Source organism: Poromitra crassiceps, assembly GCF_964638095.1.
Source record: "Poromitra crassiceps genome assembly, chromosome: 7".
Lineage (NCBI taxonomy): Eukaryota > Metazoa > Chordata > Actinopteri > Beryciformes > Melamphaidae > Poromitra > Poromitra crassiceps.
In genome coordinates, this window is record NC_139628.1 from 9,144,494 (window position 1) to 9,158,550 (window position 14,057).

The 14,057-nt window shown below is 42.4% G+C and overlaps 1 protein-coding gene across 1 annotated transcript; it reads right to left on the reverse strand.

Moving 5' to 3' along the window:
* Positions 1–530: 530 nt before the first annotated feature.
* LOC310779398 (putative nuclease HARBI1) lies at positions 531–1,992 on the reverse strand (the record flags this gene model as incomplete). The annotated part of the gene is made up of 4 exons (XM_083639933.1): positions 531–904; positions 999–1,110; positions 1,357–1,472; positions 1,557–1,992. The coding sequence occupies 4 exons, from the start codon at positions 1,990–1,992 to the stop codon at positions 531–533; spliced, it is 1,038 nt and encodes a 345-aa protein (XP_083496059.1).
* Between the last annotated feature and the right edge of the window lie 12,065 nt (positions 1,993–14,057).

A 14,057-nucleotide genomic window follows, 5' to 3' on the forward strand; every position in this document is an offset into this window, starting at 1 on the left:
AATGTTGTACATTTTGCAGGAAAACCTGCAGGAAGGCCCTTGTACCCCTCCCCAAGCATCCACGTCTGATACCCATACACCTAAGAGAGGAAGAGGGTCACGAAATGTAGGTGAATTAAGCTGAATTCAAACAGGGTAGCCTAGTCACTGTGACCTCTGTCTTCAAGTGAGCCTTGCAAAGGGACAAGGCTTGCATGCCAAAGCAACTCTATTCTGTCTTGAATTTGTTTCAGGTTTCAGCAGACAATGTGAGGGCTCTATATAAAAGAAAACTGGAGCTGGACATTGAGCACAAGGAGTTGCTCATAAAAAAGGCCAGGCTGCAGGTGGAGGAATTGGAGGAAAGAAAGAAGGTAAATCAGTTAACACACTTATGTCTATGCTTTCATCCCCCACCCACACTGTAAAACAGTTCAGTATTTCTCTCATTTTTTCACAGGAACGGGAGCAGCAGAGGATGAGGCGGCACAACAATTAAAATAAAGAGAAAATGATTTAAAACAAAGGCATGTGTGTATTTAATTTTTATTTTAGGCAAAAAATTGCTCTGTGATGGCCTCCCTGACAGCCCTGCCAGTAGGGTAGTCTAGGGTGATGGGGTCCACCACATCAGGGGGCTGTGGCTCAAACGGAGGGACTCTCTCCCTCCGTATGGTGGCTATGTTGTGCAGCACCACACACGCTGCTATGATCCTGCATGCCCGGTCTGGCACCACCCTGAGCTCGTGCAGGCAGGTGAAGCGGGCCTTCAAGATGCCAAATGTCATTTCTATTCTGACCCGGGTTCTGCTAAGAGCCAGGTTGAAATGGGCTTGTGGGCCGGCCTGAGGGTCAGGATAGGGGGTCATCAGGTACGGCAGGCAGGGGTACCCCCGGTCTCCAAGGAGCACTCCACTGAACAGCCCTGAGGATAAGAAGGAATATTGCCAACATCAGTATCACATTTCAGTTTGGGGAAGGCATGACTCAAAATTATATTAAATGTATATTTTCCATACCTTGCTCAAATCTGTGGCACAGTGTGGACTCCCTGAAGATCCGGGAGTCGTGCACCGACCCCGGCCACTTGGCATCCAGGCTGGTGATGAGTTGTTGATGGTCACAAGTCATCTGCAAAAGCATTTGGGATTAACTGTACTTCCACATAACATGATGTCAATGTGCATTGAAGTGTGGTTCATGCAGGGGGAAGTTTATTAGTCACACATCATGTATGACACAAACGTGCACAATGACGTGTGTAAATCCACCCAAAATATGGAATGGGAAACATACATGGGCAAGATGTAGCTATTCATGTCCAACTTGAATGTAAAATGTGCATTGTGCATGACAAATGATCATTGCAGGATTTACCTGGATGTTAAGGCTGTGGAATGACTTTCGATTCACAAAGTCCCCTTCATTCTCACCCAGAGGTGCAGTGATGGGGATGTGGGTGCAGTCTATTACACCCAGCACTCTGGGGAAGCCTATGACAGGAGTAGGCTACATTTATTATATCATTTATGCATCATGGGCTCTACACACTGTATAGATGGAGTAAAATGAGTTACCTGCAATGTCGTAAAAGCCTTCTTTTATGGCTAACGTGGGCAAGTGTCCCGGGAACACCACAAATCCAGGCAGTAGCTCTGTTAAAGCACGGGCGACTTTGTGAATGGTCTTGCATATGGTGTTTTTCCCGAGGTTCTCTGCATCCCCGACGCTATACATGAAAGCCCCCGACGCGAAAAAGCGTAGGGCGATGCAAACCATCTCTGGCACAGACAGGGCATGGCTACGGAGGGTCACGTTAGCAAGATAGGGCTGCAACAAATCACACAAATATCTTAATCCGTCACCGGAGAAGCGATATCTCTCATACAGATAATCCTCTGAATGACCAAATGGATCCTGCCGGTCGCGAAACACTCTTTCTCTCCTCAGAGCCCCCCTTACAATTCGTGCTCCTTCCTCTACGGGAAACTCATCCAGAAAGGGGTTGGCCATTTTTCCAAACTGCTGATTCGATTGGTTCGTGGGCGGTGGATTTAAGGTCTAATCTTATCCTTGCAACTTAACCTGCTACGGACCAGGTTAAGTGTGAAGCATAAGTTGCTATGGAAATATATGTCGGTAAGAAGTTAACTTGCTTTGTAGTACGGCCAAACCAGGTTTAAACCTGAAGTTACCTCGCTAAACCACTAAACTAGTTTCGTAGTACAGGGCTCTGCTCTCAGTCACTACGAGAGCAGAGCAGGTCTGAGAGCAGGTCACGTGGAGGCTGGGTTTACCCAGACTAGGGTTATATGCCTTCTTTTTTATATTTTGTATCGTCTTCTGGCCTCCATTGACAGCTTGCCAGATAAAATAAATGGTACAGGGCCAAGTTATAACATAAGCAACAAATAACGCAACACACAAGAAAAAAGTTTTAACCATGCCCAACAAAACACCTTACAGGGTAACAGGCTAATATAACACAATACAAGAGGCTAATGCAATTCTATATCAAGCATAGTCCTTTAAAATAACATTACACATGAATGTATTATTATTATTATTATTATTATTATTATTATTATTATTATTATTATTATTGTTGTTGTTGTTGTTGTCATTATTATTACTATTATTACTTTCAAGCTATGTTATGTTTTCTACTGTAACAGAGGCTTTAATTAAACTCTAGGTGGCCGTGGGTCAGACTCATTTCTGAGGCCAGTTTTCCCATATAGAGGGTATGCACGTGATGTCACAGGCAGAAGTCACTGCATGGTCATGCCCACTGAGTGACAGCCAGACTGATTTTGAATGCAGTAATCAGCCTAGATTAATGACACCTACTGCTCCAAACAACAGAGAACCTGCTGAATGTTTTGCCCATAGGTTTTAGGTTTTGCCAGTCCCGATTGAGGGGGCATGTTCCAGTGGGAAAGTGACGTCCGTGCTGCATACCCTCCATTCAATTGGAACTATTTTATGGAACTGAGTATCACTACGCCTCTGATATGCTGCGCGAGACCATCTCCAAACTTTCGCGCGGCTGGACCTGTCTGCACCATTTGTCAATTGTCAGTACAGCACTCACTGCTCCGGTCTTCAAATAAACTCCAGAAACAACAAACCGGCGGCTTGAAGCAGATTATTCACTTACACTATAGGCAGCACACTGCATTAGAGGGGATTTAGAACCACAACCCTTATGATATTAACAGAACTTACCACAATGTATCCAGAGGTTGCACTGCAAGAGAAAAGGAAAATTCAATCTTTAGCAAGCTAACTTTTGACAAAGTCAGGCCTTAACAATAAAAGTAACAAACAGCACTTGCCAGATTATGTTTCCACATATTTTCCTTAGCATGGGAAGCTGCCAGCTAGCTCACGTTTTATTTTCTGTGTGCTGGAGGCATTTTCATGGCACAATTGTGTCAAACAATGCACTGTTAGCAGCATGCAATGCAGACCTTAGCTAACGTTGCACTAATAGACTACTGTTGCTCACGGAGGAAGAAAAAAGCATTGTATCTATGAATGGCAGGCTTACTACATGCTGCATAGCTTACGTTAGCTAACAGCTAGCTAACAGCAATTCCCACACAACTAACATTAAGCTAACTAACGCTAGCGAACTGTGATAACAATACCATGACCTCAACCACGAGTGCTCGTCTTATTTCCTTCAAAGCCCTTCAACCAAACCATGTAACGCTAGGTTAAGCTAACGTGATAGCCTACCCTGCTGAAAAAACCAGCATAGACCAGCATGAATTTCTTGCTGGTCTATGCTGGTTTATGCTGGTTAGTGCTGGTCTGATGCTGGTCTATGCTGGTTAGTGCTGGTCTGATGCTGGTGGACCAGCATTACCTTGCTGGTCCACCAGCTAATGCTTGCTGGTGAAGCTGGTAAACTACCATGGCCTTGCTGGTGAAGTTGCTGGACCAGCATGGTGAAGCTGGTGGACCAGCATGGTGAAGCTGGTGGACCAGCATGGTGAAGCTGGTGAAGCTGGTGGACCAGCATGGTCATGCTGATGAAGCTGGTGGACCAGCATGGTGAAGCGGGTGGACCAGCATGGTGAAGCTGGTGGACCTGCATGGTGAAGCGGGTGGACCAGCATGGTGAAGCTGGTGAAGCTGGTGGACCTGCATGGTGAAGCTGGTGGACCAGCATGGTCATGCTGATGAAGCTGGTGGACCAGCATGGTGAAGCGGGTGGACCAGCATGATGAAGCTGGTGAAGTTGGTGGACCAGCATGGTCATGCTGATGAAGCTGGTGGACCAGCATGGTGAAGCTGGTGAAGTTGCTGGACCAGCATGGTGAAGCTGGTGGACCAACATGGTTGTGCTGGGGATTGCTTGACCAGCTGGTGGAGGAGATTGTGAAGTGCTCCACAATGGAAATGACCTCCTCTGTACCCTGCTGGTCCATGGCATGGATTTAATTTTAACTTTCGTGTCCAGGCCAAGCCCAGGTCCCTTTTTGGGGTGTTTTACAAAAGTTAATTGTGTTAGTGTGTGTTAGAGAAGCAAATGAAAATGTAATTAATGTAATGAGAATATAATTAGGCCTATCAAAATCTTGGGGACAATTTTTGCCCCTTGATCATGTTTTTTTGGTGCATTCTGAGATTTATTAGAGCATATTTGGCCTTGCCCCTGGCTAATTTCCTACACTGGATCATACCATGAAAACATACAGTAAGGGGTAGACATCACCTTTTCTGTCATCATGTTTGGTTCAGGAGATTTGATGCAAAAATAATTATGTTATAGTGGAAAGTAAAATGGTTGCCATGGCAACCATGAGGAAAACATCTAAAAGCAAAAGTTTTATTGGATGGGGGACCCTGGCACAAAATTGGGGGTCTGTGGTCTAGTTTAGGGGACCTTGATGTGAAAAAGTTTGGGAAACAATCTGGCCCATCACCCATCCCCTATGGGTTATAGGGTGGGTTATATTAGCCTGGGTAAACCCAGCCTCCACGTGACCTGCTCTCAGACCTGCTCTCAGTCACTACGAGAGCAGAGCAGGTCTGAGAGCAGGTCACGTGGAGGCTGGGTTTACCCAGGCTAGGGTTATATGCCTTCTTTTTTATATTTTGTATCGTCTTCTGGCCTCCATTGACAGCTTGCCAGATAAAATAAATGGTACAGGGCCAAGTTATAACATAAGCAACAAATAACGCAACACACAAGAAAAAAGTTTTAACCATGCCCAACAAAACACCTTACAGGGTAACAGGCTAATATAACACAATACAAGAGGCTAATGCAATTCTATATCAAGCATAGTCCTTTAAAATAACATTACACATGAATGTATTATTATTATTATTATTATTATTATTATTATTATTATTATTATTGTTGTTGTTGTTGTTGTCATTATTATTACTATTATTACTTTCAAGCTATGTTATGTTTTCTACTGTAACAGAGGCTTTAATTAAACTCTAGGTGGCCGTGGGTCAGACTCATTTCTGAGGCCAGTTTTCCCATATAGAGGGTATGCACGTGATGTCACAGGCAGAAGTCACTGCATGGTCATGCCCACTGAGTGACAGCCAGACTGATTTTGAATGCAGTAATCAGCCTAGATTAATGACACCTACTGCTCCAAACAACAGAGAACCTGCTGAATGTTTTGCCCATAGGTTTTAGGTTTTGCCAGTCCCGATTGAGGGGGCATGTTCCAGTGGGAAAGTGACGTCCGTGCTGCATACCCTCCATTCAATTGGAACTATTTTATGGAACTGAGTATCACTACGCCTCTGATATGCTGCGCGAGACCATCTCCAAACTTTCGCGCGGCTGGACCTGTCTGCACCATTTGTCAATTGTCAGTACAGCACTCACTGCTCCGGTCTTCAAATAAACTCCAGAAACAACGAACCGGCGGCTTGAAGCAGATTATTTGTGGAGGTGAGTGAAGTAGGCTTAACTTGTGTGTTATTTACTACGACAGAAAGAGGTCAATTACTTGTAAGAAGGAGAGGGGCCGCAGGGGGGAACACTTTTTTACCGATAGAGCGCTGCTCTCACCTTCAGCTCTGTGTGTGTGTGTGTGTGTGTGTGTGTGTGTGTGTGTGTGTGTGTGTGTGTGTGTGTGCGTGCGTGCGCGCGCTGCGCGCGCCTGTGGTGGCGTGGCTGGGTGATAATTCTATATTGTAACAGGTTAGTATTTTGGTTTAGTATTTAGTTTAGTATTTTAGTTCAGCTGTCAATCAAATCTTCATTACAGGATCATTTTCTCTTCCAAATGAAGGCGAAAATGGCACCTAGTGCCTGTCATCTGGCAGAGTTTCTAGCCCATAAACTAACTACTAACTTGAGCAATTATGCAAACTAAATCAAACGGTAATGTCTAAGAATGCAAAGAAATGTAACTGGCTCGTTAAAACACGCATTCCAGGAATATTATTTACATTTATAACGATAATGGCGCGCGCCTCCGAGCCTGACAGCCTCCATGGCTGTCAGGGGTCGTCTCTCGGAGATTCCAGGCGGGCGGGCAGCACCTATGAATCGGATTGTCCGCTCGCTCCGCACGAAGCAGCTGGCTCCCTGGTACTCTGCGGATCCCACTCGTGTAGCATGACAACAGGCTGAATCCCACTGGATTTGGGGGTGGAACACGCCAGGATTGGCCAATGCCAAAGCCAGTCCTCAGAATTGTCAAATCAAATCATCGACACGTATATGGTCCGCCTCTCAATTCGTTTTCAGTGTCTGACGCTAGCGCTGGTGCATTCCGTTCCTGGTTCACTTCGACTTTAATGGTGGAGCTGATTTAATTACTGTATAAATATGAAAACAGGGGGAAAGCTCTACCTTACCTGGTATTTGTGATGTGTAAAGTAAAGCTAGAGAAACTGACCCAGACCTTTTTTTTTGGGTTTCACTTTTCAATTGTGCAAATATTACACTCACTAAACTGTTTCCCTGTAGGCCTGCTCTGTAGATCTTGGATGTGCATGAGAAGCCTGGTGATGCCTCCTAAAGCAGACTGGACAGAGTGCTACAACATCAACTTCTCTATACAGAACCAGCTGCAGCTGACCGTGGCCTCACCCACTGCCACATGTCTGTATGTTAACTACAAGACTTTATCCACTAATCTTTCTCCTACTAATACTGTCTCCTACCACTACACCATTCCACTCCCCTCTCTATCCCTCCATTTTTCTCTCTCATTGTTCTCTCTCCCATTGTAGATGATAACGGAACGCTGAACTGCCAGCATTACTATGGCATTGGCCAGGAGGCCATGCTGGACAAGAAGGTGGGTGCTGTCATCCACGCCGTCAACCTCAGGAAGCTCCTGGGAGCCAAGTGCAGGACGATACGGGAGGAGATGAGAGCGAGGAGGTCAGTGGCATGTGTGGAAACATACACATGAGCAAAGTGCACACAGACATACAGTACAGACAGACTGGATACTTGGTGAAAGAAGAGTGGCCAACTAAGAATCTTTCCCACTTCATACAACTGCTAATTTTTTTTACCTTTATTTATCCAGGGTAACCATAATGAGATTTCCATCTCTTTTTCAAGTGGGCCCTGCTCGCACTCACACACACATTAAGGGGTTAAGAACCTTGCTCAAGGGCACCTCAGTGGTGGTAATGAGGGAGGGGCAAGTGCTGCTTTTCACACATGCTTTTCTAATGGACACTGTCTCTTTGTCTATATACTGTGTGTGTGCAGGTTTTCGATATCATACATTGAGGGAGAAACAGCCAGTGGAGGACACACATTAATCTGTTAAGTAAGTTGAGAACTTTTCTTTTCCCCAAAAACCTATTCCTGTGGTCCTCTAGGCCTACTTGCTTTTTATCCTTTCTGGAAAGGATTTTATTTTATTTTATTTTATTTTTATTTTTTGTGTGTGCTTTGAGCACCACAACATGGCCGGTGTCTCCAAAACTCAGCAACTCACACCAAAATGATCTAGATGGACATATCCTGTGGGTGGCTGTAGTTTTAATTAAAGGTGACTGGCTTGTTAAATAAATGATTTGTGCACATAGCTGATGCCATGATCCCATGGAACCTAATGCATGTGTCACTGCATTTGGACTCTTATTTACCAAATTGTAATGTGTCTGGAATGGATGAGCTGTTTTACCAGGTTCCAAGGTGGATCAGAAAGGTGCGATTTAACGCCCCCACTTACAGTATCTGACTTATCAACTTCAAGATGAATTTTAAAATGTGTTGCGAACTTGGGACCAATCGGGCTGTGAGCCAGAAAGGTCTTTGTACAGCTAGACCCTGGGCAGACAGTACAGTGAAATAATTTTTAAAGTAGCTCATGCGTCATGCGTCACTTTTCTGTAGCACGTTTTCAAACAGCAGTTGAAATATTGACCAAAGAACAGTGTTACTCTGCCACTAATTTATCTCTGTTTGCTTTTCAGTTTGATACAAAGAATGGCTCCAGAACCAAAACCTGGGTGAAGCAGATGTGGAAGCTCGAGTGGGGAAGCCTGGATGCTACATCACAGAGAAAATAATGGACATAAACAAACAAGCAAAGAATAGCACTTGAAGGGACACTCCACCGAAAAACAATGCTGATTTATTTTGCACATAATCTCACACATATCCAAAAACTGTAAACCGTTTTGCAGGCATTCATTTAGTTTGACAGTTATTGAGAGTTGATTTAAGTTGTGATTTGTGAATGACATCACTGGTCCACGACTGAACTCAAATCAACTCTCAATAACTGAAATTAATTAATTACGGTAAATGAATGCCTGCAAAACATTGTTTTTTTCCATAAAGTTTTTAGGATTGTGAGATTTTGTGCAAAATAAATCTGCATTGTTTTTCAGTGGAATTCTCTACTTCTGATTTGACTTAAGGCCTTTGCTCCTCAAGGGAGCATAGGCCATTGACAAAATGTCGGTGGTTGGCGGTTCTTCCCTGTTCTCCCCAATTGAGCCTGCTCCCAGACATTTCTGCCTGCACACTTCTTCTCCAGCTGTTCCTGGGGTGACCTCTTTTCTTGTCAGGTGATGTTGCCTGTTTGTTGTGTTATTGTTAATTAGTCAGTAGTTTTATTATTTAATTGAGTTTAATTGTAATGAGTCTTTAATTGCCTTCAGCACATTAATTGAGTTGAGTCACACTTTTACTTTTAATACTTTTGACATAAAGACAGGTACAGGCTGACTGTTCAGGTGCACTGCTGTATGTGCGGTTCTCTCTCCCACTCCCTCTCTGTGTTGCTTTTATTGAATAAATAATTATATTGTTATGTAAACCTGAAATAGTCTTCATTTAACTAGTTCAAGAAAGATTACTTTTGTGATGTTTATCTGGTCTGACTACTCTCAGCATGGGGTGCTGGTTAACAAGCATTCAACCATAGACCAGCATGTTGTGTTTTGACACCAGAATAGCTGGTGTATGCTGGTCACACCAGCATCTACACCAGCATAGGTGTACTGGTGTATGCTTCCCATGCTGGTCACAAGACCAGCATGTGACCAGCACACCACCAGCATACCAGCATCATCGCATGCTGGTCACACCACCAGCATCCCATGCTGGTGGTGTGACCAGCATGGGATGCTGGTCACACCACCAGCATACCAGCATCATCGCATGCTGGTCACACCACCAGCATCCCATGCTGGTCACACCACCAGCATCCCAGCATCCCATGCTGGGATGCTGGTACACCAGCATAACTTGTTGTGTTTTCAAAACACAACAAATTTACCAGCATCCCAGCATGCGATGCTGGGATGCTGGTACACCAGCATAAAAAGCTATGCTGGTGCATGCTGGTTTTTTCAGCAGGGTACTTCAAACCAAGTTATTCTGTGCAGCTGGGGCTAGCATGCAGTAAACGTTAGATGCCCTAAACCAAACCATAGCAGTTGTTTTTTAACATTTGGCACGCAATGCAGACAATATATATAACATGCGCCATGTCGCCATCCAGGCGTTGTTGCTCGCTGAGACAAGAAAACTGCATTTTAATACATGACAGGCCTGACATATGCTACGTTAGCTAGCTAGATGCTAACGTTAGCTGTCGTCTATTCTGAGCTGACTGAGCCCATTACGTTAGCTGTCGTCTGTCTGGCCGAGTTGTTTTAACCTAAAATGAACGGCCAGTTTTGAAGAAAAACGTTACCAGTATGTAAAAATGTTTTGTCCTTACCTCAGACCTCAATGGCCTTCACTCAGCACGGGACAGCAGTGCCGTGCGACTGGTGCAACTGCGGAGTGTGTTAAAAAGAATTGGAGGGAAATTAACAGATACTTTTATTCTCCGTTGTCAACACTGCGCATGCGCATGGATGTTTGATCTAGAGACTTGATGAAAACCACAAATTAAAGACTGATATCCCGCTGCCACTTTACGTTGTATCCGACAATAAAAAATGGTTCAACCATAAATATGAATCAAAAACTTTATATTAGATTATCAAATTATTAATTTTCAGCTATTGGAGTGGATACAATTAAAATTGAATGAAAAGCTGCATGCTTTTGTTTTATCAGTGCACACATTAAATTCTCACATGTGGAAAATGTTATTCACATGTGAATAAAGCATAATCACATGTGCGATTGCACGTTTCACATGTGACTTTGACACATGTAAAATTATCACATGTGGAAAATGTCTTTCACATGTGAATAAATCATAATCACATGTGAGATTGCAAGTTTCACATGTGACATTGACACACATAACATTTTCACATGTGGAAAATGTCATTCACATGTGAATAAATCATAATCACATGTGAGATTGCATGTTTCACATGTGACTTTGACACACATAACATTTTCACATGTGGAAAATGTCTTTCACATGTGAATAAATCATAATCACATGTGAGATTGCATGTTTCACATGTGACTTTGACACACATTAAATTCTCACATGTGGAAAATGTTATTCACATGTGAATAAAGCATAATCACATGTGCGATTGCACGTTTCACATGTGACTTTGACACATGTAAAATTATCACATGTGGAAAATGTCTTTCACATGTGAATAAATCATAATCACATGTGAGATTGCAAGTTTCACATGTGACATTGACACACATAACATTTTCACATGTGGAAAATGTCATTCACATGTGAATAAATCATAATCACATGTGAGATTGCATGTTTCACATGTGACTTTGACACACATAAAATTATCACATGTGGAAAATGTCTTTCACATGTGAATAAATCATAATCACATGTGAGATTGCATGTTTCACATGTGACTTTGACACACGTAAAATTATCACATGTGGAAAATGTCTTTCACATGTGAATAAATCATAATCACATGTGAGATTGCAAGTTTCACATGTGACATTGACACACATAACATTTTCACACGTGGAAAATGTCATTCACATGTGAATAAATCATAATCACATGTGAGATTGCATGTTTCACATGTGACTTTGACACACATAAAATTATCAGATGTGGAAAATGTCTTTCACATGTAAATAAATCATAATCACACGTGAGATTGCATGTGTCACATGTGACTTTGACACACATTCAATTCTCACATGTGGAAAATGTTATTCACATGTGAATAAATCATAATCACATGTGAGATTGCACGTTTCACATGTGACTTTGACACGTAAAATTATCACATGTGGAAAATGTTATTCACATGTGAATAAATCATAATCACATGTGAGATTGCAAGTTTCACATGTGACATTGACACACATAACATTTTCACACGTGGAAAATGTCATTCACATGTGAATAAATCATAATCACATGTGAGATTGCATGTTTCACATGTGACTTTGACACACATAAAATTATAAGATGTGGAAAATGTCTTTCACATGTAAATAAATCATAATCACACGTGAGATTGCATGTGTCACATGTGACTTTGACACACATTCAATTCTCACATGTGGAAAATGTTATTCACATGTGAATAAATCATAATCACATGTGAGATTGCACGTTTCACATGTGACTTTGACACGTAAAATTATCACATGTGGAAAATGTTATTCACATGTGAATAAATCATAATCACATGTGAGATTGCAAGTTTCACATGTGACTTTGACACACATTATACTTTCACATGTGAACGTTTTTATTTCACATGTGAATAAAGCATAATCACATGTGAGATTGCAGGTTTCACACGTGACTTTGACACACATTATATTTTCACATCTGGAATATTTCATTTCACATGTGAGATTGCACGTTTCACATGTGAAAGTGAGTTTTCACATGTGAAATGGAAGATTTCACATGTGAATTACATGTGACTTTTTCGTAAGGGATTTCTTTGCATTCTTAGAGATTATATTTTTGTTATTTTGTTCATGTTTCATACAATTGGCCAAGTTAGTAGTTAGTTTATGGGATAGGAATTCTGTCAGATGACAGGCACTAGGCGCCATTTTCTACTTCATTTGGAAGAGAAAATGAAGATTTATCCTGAAATGAAGATTTGATTGACAGCTGCCATGTCGTGATATGATTGGTTGAAATGGGGTAGAAATTTGATAGTACTAGGTGACGTCAGCAAACTGTAGACTACTGTTATCAATGAAATCTTGGAAAAATGAACTTTTGATGTGAAAAAGTGTGAAAAACGAAAGAAATTAGATTGTGATTTTTTTTGCCTAGATTATTAAATGGGTGCACTGCATACCCAGGTATTTGAACTAAAAGAAAAAAGTAATTTTTTGGTTCATCTCGACTTTAAGGGTCATTAAGGAACTACCCATTAACTACTCATGAACAGGGCCGATCCTGGCCATTTGGGTGCCCTAAGCGTAATTGTTCTGTGGTGCCCCCCCCCCCCCCCCCGTAAAACTTTCAATAACTGTCAAACGAAAGACTGCAAAATCATTAATTATGAACGATACTAGTGTATCTCACATTTCATTACATGTGGGAAACAAACAATTAGAATTACTGTACATGTCAGCAAACAAGTGATTGTTAAACTGTACATGCAAGCAGGGGCGGACTGGGATCATAATTCAGGCCGGGCATTAGATACCAAGCAGGCCAGGCCGATACAGGCCGACGTGCGTGCCGGCGTCCGAAGGGCGGCGGCAAAAAATTTGGGCTGTTTGAAGCCCAATTTGGGCCGTTTGAAGCCAGATTTGGGCTGTTTGAAGCCAGATTTGGACCAGTTGAAGCCAGATTTGGGCCGGTTGAAGCCAGATTTGGGCCGGTTGAAGCCAGATTTGGGCCGCTTGAAGCCCGATTTGGGCCGTTTGAAGCCCAATTTGGGCCGAGTCCAATTTTACAATGAGATGCACCCTGAATAAAGTAATAAAACCACTAGTAAACCAGTAGGCGGCGCCTGGCCTGCTGTTCAGTGAGTGGCCTGACTGAGGGCACCAAAAAAAAAAAAAAAAAAAAAAAAAAAAAATTTTTTTTTTTTTTGGTGCCCTCAGTCACGTGATGCCCTACGCAGTCTGCGTACTCTGCGTAATGGGTTGGAGCGGGCCTGCTCATGAACTAGCGAAAGAAAAAAAAGAAAAAACATATTTTTAAGGAAGTAATCATTACTTACTGGTTCGTTAACATGTAATCAGTTCTTAAATAACTCCCATAAAGGAACTACCTAATCATGAACTAATGGTTAGTTCCTGACTCGTTCCTCAGTAACTACCCAATTTCTGTGTTACAGTATTGTAAAGTGTTACCCTATCTTGTAGTTCCACTTTTAGCCAGAGTGTGGTGACGTGATGTCCAATATCCCAAATTAGTTTCTATTCCGCGGAAAGCGAAACCATCCCACACACAATCTTTCCAGCTACTCAATGGAAGAAAAAGCGTGTTTTTCAATGGATACACCCCAGCGACCTGAGCCCACTATATCTTGGAGAGTCAACTTATTTACAGAGCTTTGCTGGTTGTTGCAGAATAACCGTAACATTTACAGACATCCCCAACGAAAATACTCATTTCAGGCCCTGCTCTAGTTGGGTATATCATGCAGTTTAGCTAATACTTCGCATCTTAAAAGAGGAAGTTAGTAGCCTAGTCATTGCTGATCACCACCCCTACTTTAATTCA